Genomic DNA, 22,129 nt, shown 5'->3' with positions numbered 1-22,129 from the left:
AGTGTCATCATCTCTTTTTCCCTCTCTCAAATACCGAGCTAAAGTTTTCTTGATTGCGTTTGACTCTTTCCATCTCAGGAGTAAAGGGTGTGGGGGTGGCTTTCCCCAGGTTCTCTTTGTATAATACCTGTGAGATACAAAGTTGGACCCGAAAGTCATTGGGGGGCAGCAGTCAGGCTATTCAATGTAATGCGGTTTGGGGGAGAAAAACCCAGGTTTTATCTACTACTATTAGTGAGAACAACTCAAGGAAAAGCTTTAAAAAACAGTTAATGGCAACAGTCAGTGTAGTATGTCGTTTAGGGGAGATTCTAAAAAAACTGGCATTTTTTTCTTTTTAACCTGGGATGGAGTTAGGAGCAGGTCAAACGGCAGGGGTTACTTTGCAGAATAAAAAGCACTTTTGTTTCTCAAGACAATACCGAGCTAATGTTCTCTTGATTGCGTTTGACTCTCTGCATCTCTGGAGTGACAGGGGTTGGGGTGCCTTTGCCCACGTTTTCTTTGTACAAAACCTATGTGAGTCCAGTGGATCCAAAAAGAAAAAAAGAGTGACAGTTACCAAAGATTAAACAGAACAGATCATTTGTTAGGAGGCTCAGGTTGCTAAACTATTTGGGCAGTAAGATTAGATGGAAAGAAATATGTTTCCAAAGCAAGCTGATAATAGTTAGAGCACATTTCCAGAGTAGAACCCTGTCCTGAAATCCTTGCGGCCTAACAGACGTAACTATAGCTTTTTGTGCCTAGTTCCGGGGCCCAGATGGGAGACCACCTTTACTCTACCACTAGTCTGTGCATGCCAAGCACCTGACAGATCATGTCAGGATTTAGGAGAAGGTGCTTGAATACTTAGGAACAGGCACTTGAATAACACAGAAGGTGGAGGCTGCTCCCTAAAGCGGAGTGGGAGACTGGACCCTTTCGCCACACACATCAGGGAAATGTATCTGTGTTGTGCCTCTCGCTTTAATTCAGAACATCATCATACTCATCAGTAAGTAAAAATGTTTTCAGGAATTACATCACTAATAGGGTTAGTCAGTAGGAAACAACAGTAATGCATTGTGAAAAATTCCCAGCCTCCCTGTCACCAGTGTCATTCTTGATGTCACAGAAGATTTGAGCTATGGCATTCAAGAGGAAGAATTCTATCAAAGAACTGATTCTCAAAGTTGAGGTCCCTGGACAACAAGGTTAACATCACCTGAGACTTTCTGGAATTGCAACATATCTGGCCCCATACCAGATCTACAGAATAAGAGACTTGAGACTTGGGGCCCCAGTGACCCTGAAGCACACTAAAGTCTCAGTAGTTCCAGTATCGGAGGAACCTCTCCAGTATGTAAGGCAGTGTCCCCACACGAACCCCAATCCACAGCCATCTCTTTACATCACAGAACGCAGGCTTACAAAAAGTGGCTTACTAAAATTAGCATTTAAAGACCGTGATAGACAGAAGAACAGAAATAACTAAAATTGGTAAAACAAAAACAGTTCAAATGACACTCCTTTTAAAGTAAATGGACAGTGATTTGGCAAAACCACTACTGGATCTTAATTTATGTCATTATGCCTGAAGGATAGGATAGGGGTTATTTTTCCCAAGGTCTCTTTGTCCAAATCTGACGGGGTAAATTATAACCTAAAGTCAGCTGCAAAAAAAAAATAAAATCGCAATTCTGATGTTCCAGAAAGAATCCTGTCACACCTACTACTCCACTCCCCACTTTTCACAAATACATAAAACAAAGAGACCTTAGGGATAATGGATAGTTAAGTTTAGGGAGAGACGAGCAAAGGATGACATTGGAAAATCTGTTACTTCCTGATATTAGAACTTTAAAATAATGGATTAAAGCAACATTGTTATTCTGAGGTTAAGTCCAGGAGTAGCCCTAAAGAAGGAAAAAGGATAAATGTGATTAAGAAATTCACAAAATTTCAGTTATCTTTAAAAAGTAGGATTAATATGTATTATTTTAAACTATTAAAGAAGTGTTTTTTTTGTCTTGCCACAAGTACCGAGCTAATATTTTCTTGATTGTGTTTGATTCTCTCCATCTCTGGAGTGACAGGTAAAGGGGTTCCCTTGCCCATGTTTTCTTTGTATAACACCTGTGTGATGAGAAAGCATCCAGAAAAACAACCGTAAGTAACATTTGTTGTGAGACTTTAAGGGTGAGTTCAACTTCCTTGTTATCAAACGACACAATAATCCAAGGAGCCAGGAGTTATATGCTGAGAAGATGCCACCAAAAACTTTAACGATAGCCATTCTTGGGATAAGGAGACTGACTTTATCTAGGGTCTTTAGCTGCTGGGGAAAAGCTGTGAAATTACCTTCCAAATAATCACATGAGGATTTGAGACTGTTAGAATGTGGTTTTGTTGTTATCCAAGCAAACTAAAAGAAAACAGCCTTTAAAAAATATTTTTAAGTGCCAGGTGGAATAGAAATCAGAATTAGAAAAAGGATCCATAGTAGTACCACAGAAATGAGTAAATGTCCTTTTGCTAAGTGAGGTGTACTAGAAGCAAAGGAAGGGAAGTAGGCTTAAAAGAAGAAAAAATGTTAAGTATCAATTTCTTTACGAGGTTAAATGACATTATCTTCTCCCTTTCTTTCCAAAATACCGAGCTAAGGTTCTCTTGATTGAGTTTGACTCTCTGCATCTCTGGAGTGGTGGAGACTGGGATTCCTGTGCCCAGGTTTTCTTTGTATAACACCTGTGTGATAAGAAAGCATCCAGAACAAAAAAAGCAGTCAGCCACTCTCCCCTTCTTGCAGAGCAGTGGCGAGTAGCAGGGCAGAGAGGAAGAGAATGAGTTAGAGGAAGGAAAATACCAGAAGCTTCTAGGTCCATCCTGTAGGAGCCTAAAGACATCCTTAAAAGCAAGGGAATGCAGGAAGGAGCAGCAAAAACTTGAAAGTTTTGTTGCTGAACTAATCTCTGCAATGCTGAGCAAAGGAGAGCACCACAGAAAGGAACCATGAGCTGCACCCCCAAGCTTGGTATGAGGATGGGAGAAAACAGAAAGGGCAGAGACAGGAGAACCGAGGAAGTTATTTTGCTTTGGAAATATTAATCAACCACATAAGGATATTTAGGTTTCATAAACATTGCATATTTGAAGGTACATACACACAGATCTTCTTTTGTTGACTTTCAAAAGAAGTCAAATTTTTAGTCTGGGTGAAATATTGGGAGGAATTATACTTGAGGCAAATGGAGACCAGTGACAAAATGCTAAAAGAACTTGAAAATATCTATACAAATACCAGTAGAGATCAAAAAGGTTAGAATAGGAAATAAGGCCAACAGTTTATATTTATCTACAGAACAAATTTTTGTAAATTCTACGTTCAAAGTTGCCAAAGCAGGATAGATGTGGGGGCTTAGAGAATGGGTATGTTATGTTTTTAAAGGTTGGAAAGTAATATTGAACATTTTTTAAGTGATATTAATGTTTAACCAAACTGGGGAAACTGATTTCACAGGAAATGGCAGCATTAAGTTGGGAACAAGACATGTCATGTCAAAGTTTTTACTGGAATAAGTTGATTAGGTTTTAAGATATAGCCATTAATCTTTTTTAAAAAGGATTTTAAATTAGTTAAAGGGTTTTTTGTTTGTTTTTTAAATACCGAACTAAAGTTTTCTTGATTGTGTTTGACTCTCTCCATCTCTGGAGTGATGGGAATTGGAATCCCTTTCCCGATGTTTTCTTTGTATAACACCTGTACGACATAAGAAAGCATCCAGAAAAGAACAAGAGCAGTCAAAACAGCCCTTTCAGCTATCATTTAGGGAGCCTATGAAACACAGACATCACATAGGAAAGACAAATCACCAAGTCAACCTGTCTTTTCTAGTACAGGTCTGGATGAGAACATGTTCCACATTTCCCTGGCTAAAGGGCCAGTGTATTTGATATTCAATTTTTATGCTAACTTATGTTAAATGTTGATTTTCTGTGTTAAAATTTAAGAAAAATTATTTTATAAAAGTACTAAAATACTTAGTGTACCATAGAAAGGTTATTTTTTAATCGGAGGGCAAATATTCATTTTCCCTACACAGAATATTCATTTTACAGAATAACATATTTTAAACCTCGGGTCAAATCTATGCAATATAGGAAATAGGTCTTTGTTGTGTAAATTCAAGTTATACAAGTGGTTGAGTCTAAATACAGAATCTTTAAAGGTTCTATGCACTACTGGACAATTTTGCCTAAATGCAACCTATGTAAAAATTAACACAAATGGTTACTTAAAGGAAGAAATTGTCCAGGATCATCAGGATCATTAATATCTCAAATAGATATAAACAATGATATACTTACTCTAATATAGATGAAAATAATTTTTAAATAACTTTGAAAATTAATGTAAACCTTTCCAAAAGAAGGAATAATAATAACAAACCTATAGGGAAAACAGTAAATATAACATTCTAAAAATATCAATTTATACTGAAAAGTCAATAAAATCAAAAGATTGTTAGTGAATAGTGATTACAAACAAAACAAAACACAAAAAGACAGTGGGACCAAAGAAAGTTACTGATGTTATCTGGAAGTTTGATTCCTTCACATAATTATTTCAATGAACAATTAAACATTTAGGATGAAACCTCTCCCTACTGCTCTACTCCTTCCCCCCCAAAAAAAGAATCCAGCTAAATTTTCCTAATGACATTGGATTCTCCATCTCAGGCATAAGTGAATCTAAGATACTTATATAAAAGCTTCACAGATTATTGAGTATTATAGTTTTCAACAAAAATATTAAGAAAAACATAAACTCATCTAATTCAAATATTTTTTTAAAAATCAGAAGGTCTGGATTTCTACTGATGGAATGTCTTGTTTGGAACAAGTATCAAGATTCCTTTGGGTTCTGATTCTGAGCAGTTTTCTCTCTTGTTGCCACTGTTTAAAAGGTAGGATCTCTGTTAAGGTAATCCCTGTCCTCAGCAAGGGCCATTATTTCTACATGGGGCCTCAAGTCCTGTGTCTTTTCTTACAATGCTAACCCAGCCACATCAAATAAAAATAGTTCTAAGTAAGTAAAAGCTATATAGTACTGGGGGGGTTTGGATATCAATTAACTTCAAAAGTCCTATAAAACATGGAAAGGAACCTGTGAAAAGTTGTAAAGGACTGTTATAGGAAGTATAAAATGTTAGAATCAAATGGTGAGTAAGAGATCTGGAAAAAGGAAGAATTCAGTTGATGAGTTTGTTTTTTTTTTAAAGAATTTGTTAAACTGATTATTTTATAGGGACTAAAAGGAGTTTTGATAGAAAGGTATTATTATTTTTTAATACGAAGTTAAAAGGAGCTTTCTCCCAAATACCGAGCTAAAGTTCTCCTGGTTGCGCTTGACCCGCTCCATCTCAGGGGTGACAGGGAGGGGAGTCCCCTTGCTCAAGTTCTCTTTGTACAGAATCTGTGTGTATAAAACCAACAATCAGATCAGCCTCGATCCATTGTTTAGGTAGACTTAGCTTTTAAGGTAGGCTCTAAAAGTGTTTTTGCTTGTTTGTTTTCCTAATGAAATGAAATAGGCCTAAATAAATTTAAGAAATAGAACAAGTATAGATTACCTTTGGTCATTTCATCACAAACAGTATGAGGTCTGTCTCATACAAAAACAGTGGCATTAATACCCACAGAACTTTCAGATTACAGGCAGGAGTCACTTACTGGATTTGCCAAAAATTTCATTGAGATTTTCTGTAAGATATTACCAAAAAACCCAAATGAACTTTTTGGCCAATCCCCATACATATATAGGCCTTTTCTCAAAGGCAGGGTTAGGATTTACCAAATAGTGCTCAAGTTAACTGAAATTCATATGCATGATGAGCTGTTGGTAATTCCCAGGAGACCAAAAAGAAAGGGATTTGGGGAATAAAATAAATAAGTATTAAAAGCTAAATAAATATTAGTTTTCAATAACCCTGAAACTATTCCAAAGAAACCCATTTATATCTCTTGTGATACACAAAAAATAGCTGAGCCAAGTAAACTTGTATTTCGGAGTCCCTGTGAATTGCTAAGTTGTCTTTGGAATGAAAATGTTCAAGAATCACATTCTTTTAAGAAATGCTGCAAACACAGAATACATCAAACAGAGCCATAGTAAATACAAGCAGAATTCTAGTTAACATTGTCCTTTTGAAGGCATGTTAGATTTTACTTTTGATCTGTGCCACAACAGTTAGAAACATCTACTGTTATTCAAGGATTTGAGGAAGGAAACACTAAGTATTTTAGGTTTTTAAGGAATGTGATCAATAGCTATGTTTTAGGAAAAACAGTTAAAATTTCACACCAGAACTACAATACTAAATTAGATTTGGATTGAAAACTGAGGTAACATTTGGTGTCATTTTCATTCTATGAATTTAGTATTTTTATAGGAAGAAAATTATATATTGGTAATGTGTTAACAATATTATTTTAAATAAAAATTAAGGGATTTAAAATTTTTCCCCCTAAGAAATACCGAGCTAAAGTTCTCTTGATTGCGTTTGACTCTCTCCATCTCTGGAGTGATAGGTGTTGGGGTTCCTTTCCCCAAATTTTCTTTGTACAAAACCTGTGAGATACAAAAAAGTACCCAAAAGACATTCAAAACAGGCACAAAGATCAAGGAAGAGAGAAAACTGAGGGTGGGGGGGTGTGTGAGGAGGGAGTTTTAGTGAGTTATATTTAGTAAGAATAATACTTTTACTTGTTACTTCAAGTTTTAAGGATAAATTCTGCTAATTCTGGGAATGAGAAAGTACAACAGAAAGCACTGAGTTACAGGATATGAATGTAATGATGAGAAATCTTACGTTAATTCTATTTACAGTATTTCAGATCTACATGGTCACACTGGTCAGTCACCAAAAGGGTTAAAATAACATCAGAAAAGTGAGTCATTTTGTGTAAGACTATATGGTCTTGGTCAGGTGGTAACACACACAGCACACACACAAAACTGTTAAGATGTTATTTTTTAAAAGAATGATGGATTATTCTAGTAATTTTTTTAAATGGGAAGTCAAGTTTATTAATTGATGTATTTGTAAATACCGAGCTAAAGTTCTCTTGATTGCGTTTGACTCTCTCAATCTCTGGAGTGACAGGGGTTGGAATGCCTGTTCCCAGGTTCTCTTTGTACATAACCTGTAGAAGATAATTAGAACATCTAAAAAAGTGAAATGACCACGAATCCTTCAGATTTACACCTATATGCCAGCTATTTGGTGGAAACTCACAGAAAGAATCTAGCTTTCAAACATGACATTTAGGAATAAGGAAAAAAATACCACAAATATTTATTTTCTCTCTTCAAAGGTAGTTACTACCTTGATGACTGTACTAAATTGTGGCACTTTTCTTTAGTCAACATTTAATATCAATACATTCCTAAAATGCATTAAATAGTGCTAATACATTGACAATGAAAAAAAATTAAGCATTTCATAACATCTAGTAGTAGTCCCTTGAATATAGTAGGTCCGCAGTAGGTTATAAATAGGGGGCTTGGTTTAAATTTTTCTAATCATGGGTACTCTTCTTAGAGGGATATTGAGAATTTTGTTTTGTATTTTCTTCAGAAAATTCCTAACTGGTCTTTAGTCTTAGGTATCCCTTAATGTAATGAGACTTGAATAGTTTATTTTTGCAGCAAGAGCAACTTTGTAAATCGTGTAAATTAGTGTTTTTGAACAGTGTTCAAGTGTTCCAGTGTTAATGGAACAAGTGAGGAACTTCCAGAGCCTTTTGGCCTCCTCATTCTACCCTCCCTCACAGTGTTAACAATTGTCCACCTACAGGAAGGAAGAAATTAAGTGGATGGATTCTATGTTGTACTAGAGCATAGGCTGGGGAGCAACATGGAAAATCTGGGGGTTTGTGTCACAAGTTAATTCCTAAAATCACTGCCACTAGTGCTAATGTCTCTATTTTGCTAGGAAACTATTCAAGATCTTTCACAATCTACCGTCTTCGAACAAAGTTGTATTTCTTTACTGGGCAAGGCAATGGAACTGATCATGGACCACGGAACAAAACAAAACCAGAGAAAGGCAAGAAATTGGCATCAGATCAGCAAAGGTGATGCGGGCTGGCTTTCCTGGATGAGTGGATGTGCAGTTCTAAATGCAGCTTGTAACCATAGGAGCGAAGGTAGAAGCAGAGAATGCAAAAGGAATGAGGTCTAAAGGATACAGACGACTTGCAAGACAGCCAGTGTTCTCTAATGGAAATTCAATGGGATTGAATGTCCTCCAGTGGCCAAGAAAATCTCAGGTCAAGATCCTCACCTTTTATCGGCTACAAACTATTTCCCAGACTTCACACAGTCTTTGGCTAGTAGCCAGCAACTGCTTAGAAACTGCTTGTGGATGGGAAAGAGTGGCGAGTGGTGTTGGGGGGGATAGGGTGTGGGCGGAGGTGGGACTCGCTGGACAGAGGGCAGGAGAAATGTGTGCTAAACCTGCTGTCTCAAGTGTGGCGGGTCTCCCAATATATACAGAGACACTGGACACAGGAGCCTGAAATTCCTGTTTAGAGAACAGGCTTAAGATACACCTTTGTGGGTAAGATGACAGCCAGCACCTTCAGAACACACAGGGCGAGGGGAGGCTATGTAGACTTGACAAGGCTACCGAGGGTCCCCCGGAGAGGGGAGACTATCTTGAGGTACACGCATGTACACAGCTTTTATATTCTATGTTTATATGTTTGTGTAATTAACAAGATCATCTCAGTAACCTTATCACTACTGTCAGCACATTTTAAGGAACTGCACACAGGATGATTAAACATGAAGCCAAGTCCCTTCTGCTCCCTGATTATATAAAGACAGAATTTCCTTATCTTGATTTTGCAAACTGCACTGCCCGTCGCAGGGCAGGGAGGGTTGTCCAAGCGGGTAGGAGGAGGAAGGGGTGATGCAGGAAGGGGCCAGCACGGGGAGGGGCCATTACCGAGCTGATGTGCTTCTGTGTCTGCTTGACGCGCTTCACTTCAGGCAGGTCTGGGACGGGCGTTCCTTGTCCAATCACCTCCTTATACTTCACCTGCAGGTATAAAAATGGGAACATGAGCATGTGTTTGGTTAGCTGCCCCACAGTGTGCAAAGTCACGGTTTAAATGGCACAACCTCTATACCTAGTGGGGATGGGGCCACATTCTGATACTGGGTCAGAGGAGAACCAGCACAAAGACACATGGGTTCTCTCTGATTTCTTTAGGGCTGGGGTCCACACTTAGACTGAAGCCCCTTCTCTTCCCTGAGGTCTCTCATGTCTTATGTCACAGTTCATGTGCCCAGGGCAGATACACTCACACACACCCAGGAAGGGCCATTATCTGACTCACAAGTGACAAGGAGTCTCTTGATCAAATTTGAGTCAGTCTCCTCTGAATCTTCTTCCAAACTAGGCCTTAGCCTTTGGACATCTTTGTACTGCCCAGTTTTAGCAAGAATCCTGCGAAGTCAGTTTAGCCAAAATCTCCCACCCTAGATATCTCATCCTCCTTAATATTTAATCAAATTCCTTAAACTCCAGCCCCAAGGTGAAGTCTGACTACCTTGATCTGCCATTTTAGCCATAATCCCCCCCTTTACCTCCTTTTTTCTGAGTAATTTTCCATCCATTGATCTTTTCTCCACCTTCCCATTCTCCTCCATCCCACCCCATCCATCCAGCCCTCATAAAACCCTACCTTCCCTTGTATTCAGAATTGAGCTCAGTTCTGTACGGAGATCTCTTTTCTTCTATATTGTCCTGAATAAAAATCTTTTTTTTTGACTAAACTACTGTCCAACTCTGGTTTATTTTGACACAGGGCTCTCCATTTTTCACGTCTAACAAGCCCTCATGAAAACTGCCTCAACACTGCATTATGGGATGTCCCTCTTATTTTGGTGACAAAAGCTTTGAGTGCAGCTCAGCCATCAGTGTGGATGATCACAGGGAGGCAGAAGATACTGAAAATGAGTCCCCAGTGGGTGTCTTTACCGAGCTAATGTGGTCCTGGGTTTGCTTCACTCTCATCATCTCAGGTGTCTTTCCAATCGCCGTTCCTGGTGAGACATCCTCTTTATATAGAACCTGGGTATTCAGAATTAGGACAGTGTTACACAGAAGAAAGGACAACACAACCGTTCCTGGAGAAAGAGTAGGAAACATGGCTTCTGTGAAAACAAAAGACACTAGAGAATGTTCTTAGGCAAGTGCTGGAGTGTCTTCTGCGTCAGCCCCAGTAACTCAAACATGTAACAACACGCGTCACTTTTCAGACCTGGAGATTTAAGATTATCATACTGTAGTAATACATAATAAGAAAAACCAGAAAATATTGATTTAAAAACACTCCAGTGTGTAACACAAGGTCCATTAAATAAATATAAAGTCAGTCAGTTATTTGGGGGAAGGATAATAAATCACAGTGTCGAAAAGAAATCCGTCTTTTTGGAGCAAGACAACACGTGTTACTGCCCTGGGATTAAAAGCTCCTTTGTTAGCAGATTTAAATTGTTATTTCTAACGGTCTCTGGAGTGGTGGTTTTAGAGCAAATTATGGGGAATTTTAACAAATAACTGCTAGCATTCACTGAGGAGGTTAGATGTTAATTGTCTGAATCAGCGTGAGGCTAGTATATTTTTAAAGAAGAGACTGAAAATATTAGGTTAGCATTAAATGGAGAATAAATAGTAAATATACCGAGCTGAAATTCTTTTGATTTTCTTTAACACGCAGTATTTCTGGTGTGTCTTGAACAACTGTAATTTTTCCTTTACTGTTTTTAAGGTCATACTGGTATTGGAGCTATGGAAAAAGAGTAAACTTCTTGTTACGAAAAGAGAGTACACATCTTAAGATTTCAACATTGTTTTTATATATTTTTAATTGTCCTATATTGTATAAGGGAAGTTAAAACCTTATATATATATATATTTTTTAAATGTATCTGCCACAATAATCATAGATAGCCAATGAGAAATTCACTAAGAATTTTGGAGAGAAAGTAAACTTTTTTTTTTTGAAACTAAACTTTAAAACCCTAAAAGTATTTTTTTTTTAATATCTTGCCTAGAATTATCTTGAAAAAGATGTCACCACCTGGAAAAGATGGTGACAGTTCATATTCAAAGACAAGAATTCACTAACAAAGTGTGAGATGATTTGGGACTGAGATAATAAGGTGAGCCCGGAGGAAACTGGAACACACATCTCCTGGGCAGGGGTGGGAGGTGCTGAGGGCAGCTATAGGCTGGATACCTAAGCATGTGTGCCCAGAGGCATCCTTCTTTCCCAACGTCAACCCAGGTCCCAGTGAGCTGTGCCTTAGAATCAATAAAAACTCACAAGGCTGAAGTTCTTTTGGTTCTCCCGGACCCTGTGCATCTCTGGGGTGTCCAAAACGGTCTCATAATATGACATGCATTTCTCTGCGTCTTCCTTGTACTTTTTCTGGAAACAGATTCCAAGAAATAAGGATGGTGAACAACACATGGATATAGGCCAATGGGACCTACAATAGCCCTTCCTGCTCAGTGGAGAGAGAGTCTTTTTTTTTTTTTTTTTAATGTTTAAGGATGTTAGGGAGCTGTAAAGCAGGGCCCCTGGATCAGTGAGCACCAGGCCTCTTCTTTCCAGGAGAACTGAGTCCAGGATCCATTGTCATGACCCATTGTCATTTTGGTGTTGAGAAGAACTGCGGTGTTGGAGAAGACTTGAGAGTCCCCTGGACTGTAAGGAGATCAACCCAGTCAATCCTAAAGGAAATCAATCCTGAATATTCATTCATTGGAGGGACTGATGTTGAGGCTGAAGCTCCAATACTTTGGCCACCTGATATAAAGAGCTGACTCACTGAAAAAGACCCTGATGCTGGGAAAGATTGAAGGTAGGAGGAAGAAGGAGAAGGGGATGACAGAGGATGAGATGGTTGAATGGCATCACCAACTCAATGGACATGAGTTCGAGCAAGCTCTGGGTGTTTGTGAAGGACAGGGAAGCCTGGCGGGCTGCAGTCCAGCATGCAAAGAGTTGGACACAACTGAGCAGCTGAACAACAAGACTGTCAATGGCTAAACTGGCCAAGTGGCCATATGGGGCGGTGACAGCCCCTGAGGCTCCTGGCAGCGACAAAGCGATGCTGTAGTGAACTGGATGGGGACAGACTATTCAACAGGCAAAACAGAGAAAAGTAGGAGGGTTGAGAGCCATCAGTAAGGCCTCTTGAATGCCAGTCCTTGGTTGGTGACAAAGATATTGTCACTGAGCTGTAAGCAGGTATGGTTGGGCTCCTGGCTACAGGGGTGAGCCAGGAGGCAGGTCAAACAAGAACTTCCAAGATGGGGCCAGGAAAACTACATTCCCAGGTGTTATGAAGTATAGCCCACTCAAGCAACTACTGCTTTCTAACTCGATTAGGAGACAAGCAAAAAACTCTAATTTGGGGCTACTCAAGTAAATTGCAGGTTCCTGATCAGCAGTGAAGATTAAAACAAATGAGGATATATCCTGGAGTATGAAGGACAGCATACTTTTCTTTATCTCTCTGTAGGAAGAGAGAGAGTTATCCATCGGGAAGAATCAGGGTTATTAGACTGTATGGTTAGTGTTGATGACATAATCTCAATCTTGTTAAAGAAACTGATAATCAAATGTGGGTGATCAACTTTGTTTCTTCCAGATTTGCACACAAATTTTACATCTACATTTTAAGAGACTGATTTTTTAACTATGGGTGGTAACTCATGCCTGTTTGAATGGCCATCATCAGAAAGACAAGCGATAAACAAATGCTGGTGAGGGTGTGGAGAACAGTGCCCCAGTGGGACTGTAAACTGGTTTTGCCTCTGGAAAATAGTACAGAGGATCCACAAAAAATTAAAAACACAACTACCACAGGATCCAGCAATTCCACTTCTGGGAATATATCTGAAGGATATAAAAGCACTAATTTGAAAAGATACCTGCACTTTGATGTTCATAGCATTATTATTCGGAGAAGGCAATGGCACCCCACTCCAGTACTCTTGCCTGGAAAATCCCATGGACAGAGGAGCCTGGTAGGCTGCGGTCCATGGGGTCGCGAAGAGTCAGACATGACTGAGCGACTTCCCTTTCACTTTTCACTTTCATGCATTGGAGAAGGAAATGGCAACCCACTCGTGTTCTTGCTTGGAGAATCCCAGGGACGGGGGAGCCTGGTGGGCTGCCGTCTATGGGGTCACACAGAGTCGGACACGACTGAAGCGACTTAGCAGCAGCAGCAGCGTCATTATTTATAATAGTCGAGACATGGAAACAACCTAAGCGTCTATCAACAAATGATGGGTGAAAAATGTTGTCGTGTGTGTATATATATACACATAGATATATATGTTTAATTGTGGCTGATTTGCATTGCTGTGTGGTAGAAATCAGTGCAACATTGTAAAGCAATTACCCTTCAATTTAAAAAAAGTTGTGCTATATATGTACAATGGAATAATATTCAGGCATAAAAACAAAAAATCCCACCATCTGTGACAAGACATGGAGGGCACAACACTAAGTGAAATAAGTCAGAGAAAGCCCAATACTTGATCTCACAAATGTGTGAGTGTACGATCTCACATATCTGTGGAATCTAAAATCCAAACAAACTCATAGAAAAGGTGATCAGATTTGTGGTTGCCAGAGTTGGGAGTTGGGGGTGAGGTGGAATTGGAGAAAGGTGGTCAAAAGTGACAGACTTCCAGTTATAAAGTAGTAGGGACGTAAGAATAACATGATGACAACTGTAGTTAATACTGCTGCGTGGTGTGTGGAAGTTGTTAAGAGGCTAAATCCTGAGAGTTCTCATCATAAGGAAAAATTTTCTTTTTTTGTTTTCTCTTTTTACTATGTGATGGATGCTAATTAAACTTATTGAGGTAATCACTTCACAATTAATATAAGCCAAACCATTATTACACTTAATAGGTCAGTTGGTAAAGAATCTGCTTGCAACGCAGGAGACCCCGGTTCAGTTCCTGGGTTGGGAAGATTCGCTGGCAAAGGGATAAGCTACCCACTCCAGTATTCTTGAGCTTCCCTGTGGCTCAGCTGGTAAAGAATCTGCCTGCAATGTGGGAGACCTGGGTTCAGTCCCTGGGTTGGGAAGATCCTCTGGAGAAGGGAACAGCTACCCACTCCACTTTTCACTTTCATGTATTGGAGAAGGAAATGGCAACCCACTCCAGTGTTCTTGCCTGGAGAATCCCGGGGATGGGGGAGCCTGGTGGGCTACCGTCTATGGGGTTGCAGAGAGTCAGACACAACTGAAGCGACTTAACAGCAGCAGCAGCCAGTATTCTGGCCTGGAGAATTCCAGGGACTCGATAGTCCATGGGATTGCAAAGAGTCAGACATGACTGAGCGACTTTCACAAACCATTACACTGTACAACTTAAACTTATACAGTGATACATTCAACTTTATGTCAATAAAACTGGGAAAATAAATTAAAAAAATTATGTGATGTATGTGTGTGTTCAGTCATGTCCAACTCTTTGCGGACCCATGGACTGTAGTCCGCCAAGCTCCTCTGTCCATGGAATTTTCCAAGCAAGAATACTGGAGTGGGTGGCCAATTCCTATTCCAGGGATAAAACCCATGTCTCTTGTATTTCCTTCATTGGCAGGTGGATTCTTTACCACTGGCACCGCCTGGGAAGCCCTTAAAAAATTATGAGTGGAACCATTTAAGAGTTCTTCAGTACCTTAAAATTCTCTCCTTTATTTTAATTCTGATATAGGAATCTCAAGTCTAACTCAAACTTGCATCATAGATGAATCCCTTCTTTTTTACTGGGCAAAATTGTGATTTGAAAGAATCTCCTTCACTATTAATGGAAAGACTTGTTCTTTGTGATTGGGGTCAGTGTGTGATATTCAGATAAATGTCCTTACCTGGCTTGAAAGGTTCTTGACTTGCTGGGCATGAATGATCTCCGGAGTGTCAACCACAGAAGTGAAATTGGCCTTTTCCATTTCTGCTGATTGCTTATACTTAATCTACAAAAGGAACATCCAATAGTTCGTAAATGTTCACAGTGCACACAACATTCGTTGGCTCAGTTTGAGTATTAAGTGATTAATACTTCTTTTCTAAAAGGATTCATTATTCAAAATAAAAACAAAAAATAAAAGGATTCATTCACTTGCTATTCAACAATTTTTTCTCTTGTGTTTATAGCTCTATGCTAAGGAGTGAGATTCGGAAAGAAAGGTTGAGTCCTCGACTTTCTATCTAGTTGATTGGGGAGTAGGTGGGGTGAGAGATGTGCAGGGTTTGGGAAAGGAGAAGGAGAGAGATAATCAAGATAGTAAAGCATTGATTGTTTTCAGAAGAGCTGGAAGGACAGATGAGAGCAGCTCTGGCGAAGGTCCCGGATCCTTTCATCAGAACAGATTCCACCATGCCATTATATGCATCTGACTGTAATTGACCAACAAGTAAGATAACAGAAGGAAAAAGCTGTGTTCTTACAATCACAGCTACTTTTTTGGTTTTTTTTTTTTTTTTTTTTTTTTTTTGAAAGACTGACATGGAACACTCACCTGGCTGGCAATATCTGTAGCATTCCTGGCTCTCAGGAAGTCGGGAGTTTCATTGGCCATGGCATTCAGACCTCTTCCTTTGACTTCCAGCTCCAGATCTCTCTTATATTCTTTCTATAGTAGCATGAAAAGAAATGTTTGCTAACTGTCACAGCAAGATAACAAATGTGCAGAGTGGAGCTAGGCCAAGATAACAAATGTGCAGAGTGGAGCTAGGCCCACATAACATGCCACCTGCATTGCGAGTGCCACCTCACCACTCCCTGGGGTGGGACAGTGGGAACAGCAGAAGGCCACTTCAGAAAACTGCCAGGCTCACGCCAGCCACCTCCAGGGCGCTTTCTAGCACTCTCTGCTTAGAACGTTCAAGTACAAAGCATATTGTAAATCTGCTTTGGTGCATAAACAATTACACTTAGGTGCCCACCACTCCAGTGGTGTTTTTACTTAAATGGGCACAACAAATGTATCAAGATTAAATCAAAAGCTACTAGATAAAGAACAGGCATAGCCACTATGGAAACAGTTACAATATCAACTCATCAGAAATCGAGATATTTTTATGTAATGATTAATAATCATGTTTCAGTTTCAGAGAAACTGAAATTCAAAAACTTTTTATCACTTTTTTTTTAAAATGCAGCTTGGCTAGGTAGGAGAAGATATTCAGTTGATCCTGCGCATGCAGTCAGCTGGGTGCCCACCTCGTTGAGGATCTGGGTGGCATTCTTTGCTCTTAGCATATCCGGTGTGTCTTCCATTTCGCTGAGACCCTTCCCACGGATGCTTTCCTCTAGATCTTTCCTGTACTCTTTCTATAGCACAAAATACAAGCAACAGTGCTCACAAGAAAGCCTGGATTGTTCCTCTTTGCTGAAAAGTCCCTCACCAAAATACAAAACAAAAACCTCCTAATTTCAAACAGTTACAGTTTAGTCAATAAAAAAAATCAATAAAGGCAGGGTATAAGCTTCATCAGTTAATATCCAATATCAAATAAGAAACTAGAAATTAATAGAATGCTAAGGTAAGCACATTTTACTAGGTATTCAATTAAAAAATTAGGAGAATTAATATGGGTAATAGATTAGGTGCTAGTATGGAACACATGGGAACCCAGCTTGGAACCCGAAGAGTTAGGTGGTGGTGAAAACCGTGGGAATACGTTGATGAGTGTCATTAGTGCCATTATTTGGATCAGGAGGGAGAGGAAAGACCGAGTGGGCGCTACCTCGCTGGCTATTTTGGTTGCATATTTGACATGTAATAGAGCTGGTGTGACCTCCAGGCCAGTCAGGTTTCTGCCTTTAATGGACTCTTCATAGTCTCTCCTATATTCTTTCTAATGTAAGTAGGAAGGAAAGACAAGAAAGAATGTGTGTTACAACTTCTTTCTCAACCGTAGGAAGAAAACAATTACATTTTCTTTCTGTGTATGGCTTCTTGATCTTAGTTCTGCTGATAATCACACATTTGAAACATGACTTGATTGTTCTGGAAATACCCTGGGCAGAGCAAATTACCCAAGGGAACTTAGAGGCTGAGAACCTTTGGTGGCCTCTCATTTGCTTGTCTATCGCTCCCATGGGGGCTGGCCCTCTGAAAGGGGAAGGATGGATGTACCCCCAAGACTCTCAATCCATTGTCCTCTCTCTTGATGACACTTTTCTGAAGGCAATAAAAGATTCTGCTTCTGAATTAGAAGTGACTCAGGGGAAGAAAGTAAAAAACCACTCAGAGGAAGGGGATCTTGAGGGCACCAAATGCAAATTTGCCCTTTCTCATAATCCTCAACTATTATTCTAAATCACCGAACAAATAAGGTGGATAATGAAGCCTAGAGAGGTTATCAGGCTTTGTTCACTGTTGGGAGGAAGGGCCACCACCTCCCCCATCTCTCAAATCTCTGGATGAGGCTGAATCACTGGGAGGCTTGGAGTAGACTTTGGGACTTGATTTTTGTCATTTTCAATTCTGATAAAATTTGACATCTACAGAAAAGTTGTAAGAATAGTACAAGGAGCTCCTACAGATGCTTTCCTCAGGTTTACCAACTGTTTTAAACAATTTAAAATTTTCTGTTATCTGGCATTCTACACATCAGAAAGCTCCCCAAACTACTACTTATATTAAAAGCCATTTATCTTTATGGTTGGAGATATGCCCATGGAGGTGAGGCAGAAGAAATCCAAAATAAGCCTGTTTCCCAATGAAGACAGACATTCTCAGTTTCAAAATAAGATTCATTCTTCTCCACTATTGATTAAAATTTTTTTAAATTTTATTTTAGATGCCTCTGCATACATTTCTAAAATAGGAAATATGACATACTGACTTTTTTGATATTTTGATAAAAATCCTGATTAAAAAAAAAATCTTCCTTTCTGGGACTGGAGGCTTCCTATTAAGAGAACAATTCAAAGCCAACAGTGGGTCTGCATAGAGGGAACTGATTCAAAGAAAAAATTACATTACATTCAAAATAATCTGTTTCAGTATTAGGAAGAGTTTGCTATGTCCTAATTCTGTGAAAAGGGTAGTTGAGATAAAACATATATGGTAAATGTTTATTATTCAGAACATTTTTATATATATATATAATGTAACCACAGGATTTGAGATATAGAAAAGATTTTGGTAATTATATGTTGAAGAACCTCATCATCCACACCTTTGGGATAACAACAGGCTCAACACTTTTGCGGGTAGAGGTTGTTCGCGTTAGCTTGATGGTATATTTGCTGTGTTGGGCTTTGTGCAGGACTTACCCCACTCTGCATCTGCTGAGACTCCTTGGCAGTGATGTACGTTGGTGTTTCAAAATCTAGCATAGGCTTCCCTCGTTCCTTTTCATACTTTTCTTTGTATTTCACCTAGTGATAAAACCCTTATGAGATATCTCTGGCCCATTCTGAGACAGAGACCAGTTTAACAATAGCGTTTTTAATTGATACATTATGTCCAATTGGGTGGCATCTCATTGCCATGCAAAACAGTTTCCGGTCATGTTTCAGAAAGTAACTTTTTATTTTGGCCTGGCAGGATAACACCATAACTGTCTGCAAGGCATGGTCATGATTTGTGTTCAAATCAAGGAGACAAAAAGATCACTGCAGAAGAATCAGCCAAGACAAGCATTAAGACAAGAAAATTCACGGGAAAACTGCCCACAGGGAAGGTTCACCGAGATTTGATGTGTATAGATGTGAATATTTTAGCCTGAGCATCAGCCAATATTTCTAATAAAAATCTCCAATCTTCCCTTCATAAGAACTTTTATTAGGGACCTGGGGCCTTAATAGATAATGCATACAACTTTTATTTACATATCAATTCAACTGAGGTAATAACTGGTCACATATTCAATGCTGCCAATATAGATTGGTATGAAAATGGAAGCCAGTTGACTAGTCATTGACTGAATTTCCAACAAACCTGACATTCTCAAAAAGACCCCAAGGCTATTTTACAAATACAAACTCCTCATCCTCATCACAGGAGCTCAGGAATGGGAGGAGCCTACAGATATTCCTAATTTACACAGGAGGCGCTGAAAGATGCCTGGGTCACACAGCATCTTCATAGCAAAGTCCAATCTCTGCTCTCTTGCTTATGACAACACGTTAACACAGAGGTCCAGGAACACGGGCTGCTTTACGGATGATGGACGGCATTTCCACTAATTCAGCCTTCTTGTTAATGCCCAGTGGGGACGGAAATAGCTGAATTTGTGAAATAGAAGATCATGTGGCAGCAAGTTCCTTCCCCGAGTTCTTTCCTGTGAGAATCTTACTTATATAAATTTTGAAATTTCTTCCACACCCAGAGACCACTTCAGTGGTGACCTGAGCATATCTCTCCTCTGCCCAAAATCCTCCAAAGACTCCCTATCATTCTTAGTAATATTTTCTTTTCTTTTCTTTTTTTTTAATATATTTATTGATTTATCTGGCTGTGTCAGGTCTTAGCTGCAGCATGCGGGATCTTTAGTTGCAACATGTGGGACCTAGATCCCCTACCAGGAATCAAACCCAGGCCCCCTGCATTGGGAGCACAGAGTCTTAGCCACTGGACCACCAGGGAAGTCCCACTAATATTTTCTAAGGGGTGTGTCTCCCTGGTGATATAATCTTTATGCTTCCAGTCCCTGTGAGTAACCTGAATAACACATCCTGCATGCCTACAGACTATTTCTCCAGTGTATGTAGATACTGTTATCATTCATAACATGAACATTTGTTTCAACATGTTGCTAAATTCCAAGCCCATAATATCTTTGGGCATTTTCACAAGCAATTGTTGCTACAAGTGTAACTACTGTCCTCTAGGGGAATCCATGAAAACTTTTGACATTATAGGTGAATGTGCGGGAAAAAAGACAGTCTTGGTCAACTTACGATACTCTGTAATTCTGTGGCCTCTTTGAGATGAAGCTGCTCCAGATTGTCAGGTATTGTGTGGTAGTGACCTTTACTCTTTTCATAGTTCTTCTTGTACTGGTACTGAGGGGAAGGAGGCAAAAAAAGGCACATTGATGGCAAAGCTGCTCCGCATTCCTGTTTTTCTCTTTAGGTTGGATATTTACACGGCAGCAGCATCAAGACCAAATGAAAATTAGCGAACACCACATAGGGGGTGAAGAAAACGTTTTAAAGGATGAAGATACATGTTCAATATTGTCAGTTAATAAATACAAGGATGTAAGCACTTAGATTATGTGGCTTATTCAAAGTAGGCTTTTAAGAGTAAAAAGTTAAAAGTGAAAGAAACTATTCCAAGTGTTAAGTCTATGTTTTTAGGAGGAGGAAAGGCAGTGGTTAATTGGGAGAAAAAGAAGTTAAAATATTTCCAAACAGAAGCATTTTTATAATCTGAGAGGTGCTGCAGTCAGTGGCGCACTGGTAGATTAATATTGTCATTTGGAAGAATGCACTCAGAGGACAGACATGCTTTCAGTAGCAGAGAAGGAGATGCATGTGACCTCAAAGAAGGAATTTAGCTGTAAATGGGTGAAGCAAGCTGTTTTTGGAACAAACGATTGAGCTTACAGAACTGGCAAGGTGACTTGTATTCAAGACATGGTTCATTATTAGAGATTCCTTCATGTCAGTCACAGGTTTGTGAAGTTTCTTCAAATCAGCCTTATACTTAACCTGTGCCACAGTAAGAGGAAAAAGGAAATCATATAAATAGGAAATGGAAAATGGTACTAATGAAATCATAATACGATATCTCATCCTGAAACAAATGCTGGAAATGGTGATTAAAAAAAAAACCATACTCATTTACAATAGCCAAAAACGGGAAATAAGTATCCATTGACAGATGAAGGGACAAACACAGTGTGATAGATACATAAAGTGGAATACTATTTAACCACAGATGGAATGAAGTTCTGACATACGCTACACAGCACAGACGAACCTTGAAAACACTAAGCTAAATGAAATAAGCCAGACCAAAAAAGGACCCATAATACATGATTCTACTTACATGCAATCTCTAATAGGCAAACTTATAGGGGCAGAAAGTAGATTAGCGCTTACCAGGGATTGGTGGGAGAGAGAAATGGAGAGTTATTGCTTAATAGTTATAGAGTTTGTGTTCTGAGGTGATGAAAAAGCTTTGGAATTAATAGTGGTAGTTGGAAAACATTGTGAATGTAATTAATGCCACTGAATTACATACTTAAAAATACTTAAAATGGCAAATTCACACTATATATTTTACTACAGTTAAACAAGCACATACCTCACTTGCAAGAGTATTAGCATCTTTCATGACTTTGTAGAGCTGGCTATCTTTTGGATTGTATTTTGGTGTCTTGCCCTTCTCTTTGTTGAAATTTTCTCGGTATTTAACCTAATAGCAAATGCAAAAATCCAAATTATTCCTGAATGTCAGTTTATTTGAAGGCTGAGGAACAGGGGACATGTAAATGCAAAAGAATACGTTACACATAAAGTGATCATGTAATTTATTATCCAAATTAGGCCACTTTTAAGAGTGAAAGGGAGCATTATTAATAATTATGCAGGGATAACAGGCAATTGAGTATAAGAACAAATGACATAGTATTCGTTTTGCTCATTTTTATATTATCCAGAGGTATGAAAGATTCACTTCCTTTTGATGCAGGACAAAAATGCATGGGAAAAGGCTTCTGGCTAAATTCAGAGACGATCTAATATATTTGATCTGAAGCATTTCAGTCCTCCTAACTAGCAAAACCAAAAGCATTTTAGGTCTATTACCAGGAGTTCAAAGAGGCTTTATAAATGATCAAGATAAGTGAGAAGTAAGGAATCTGTTGACTTTAGGAGAATTTATTATTTTGTACCTTAGCTTTATCATTTTAATTTTAATTGGCAAAATATTGGCATAACTTTTAAGTAAAAGAACAGAATTTGGAGGTTAATGGCTTTGATATAATTTCAGGTTAGAAGGAGGAAAGAAGTGAGATAAATTTAACATAAAGAGAAAAATAAGATTAAATATATTTTACTTGCAGGAT

The 22,129-nt window shown here is 38.9% G+C and overlaps 1 protein-coding gene across 19 annotated transcripts in view; it reads right to left on the bottom strand.

Annotated features, from left to right (window-relative positions):
• NEB (nebulin) overlaps nt 1–22,129 on the bottom strand; it is a 217,018-nt gene that overhangs the window by 8,388 nt on the left and 186,501 nt on the right. For 3 of the 19 annotated variants that reach the window (XM_052636102.1, XM_052636101.1, XM_052636120.1), the window contains 20 exons: nt 21,367–21,477; nt 20,664–20,768; nt 20,013–20,117; nt 18,384–18,488; nt 16,847–16,957; nt 16,320–16,430; nt 15,616–15,729; nt 14,965–15,069; nt 11,386–11,490; nt 10,741–10,845; nt 10,035–10,127; nt 8,997–9,089; nt 7,096–7,188; nt 6,521–6,613; nt 5,366–5,458; nt 3,650–3,742; nt 2,638–2,730; nt 2,026–2,118; nt 423–515; nt 35–127 (listed from right to left, as the gene is read on the bottom strand). In XM_052636102.1, the coding sequence (XP_052492062.1) occupies nt 35–127; nt 423–515; nt 2,026–2,118; nt 2,638–2,730; nt 3,650–3,742; nt 5,366–5,458; nt 6,521–6,613; nt 7,096–7,188; nt 8,997–9,089; nt 10,035–10,127; nt 10,741–10,845; nt 11,386–11,490; nt 14,965–15,069; nt 15,616–15,729; nt 16,320–16,430; nt 16,847–16,957; nt 18,384–18,488; nt 20,013–20,117; nt 20,664–20,768; nt 21,367–21,477 (2,007 nt within the window). The remainder of the gene's footprint in view (nt 1–34; nt 128–422; nt 516–2,025; nt 2,119–2,637; nt 2,731–3,649; nt 3,743–5,365; nt 5,459–6,520; nt 6,614–7,095; nt 7,189–8,996; nt 9,090–10,034; nt 10,128–10,740; nt 10,846–11,385; nt 11,491–14,964; nt 15,070–15,615; nt 15,730–16,319; nt 16,431–16,846; nt 16,958–18,383; nt 18,489–20,012; nt 20,118–20,663; nt 20,769–21,366; nt 21,478–22,129) is intronic. The other 16 variants (XM_052636104.1, XM_052636103.1, XM_052636105.1 and 13 more) reach the window with 16 other exon arrangements.

This window comes from Budorcas taxicolor, chromosome 2, assembly GCF_023091745.1.
Source record: "Budorcas taxicolor isolate Tak-1 chromosome 2, Takin1.1, whole genome shotgun sequence".
Classification (NCBI taxonomy): domain Eukaryota; kingdom Metazoa; phylum Chordata; class Mammalia; order Artiodactyla; family Bovidae; genus Budorcas; species Budorcas taxicolor.
The sequence above is the reverse complement of the archived record's forward strand: the minus strand, read 5'-3'. Positions and strand labels throughout refer to the sequence as shown.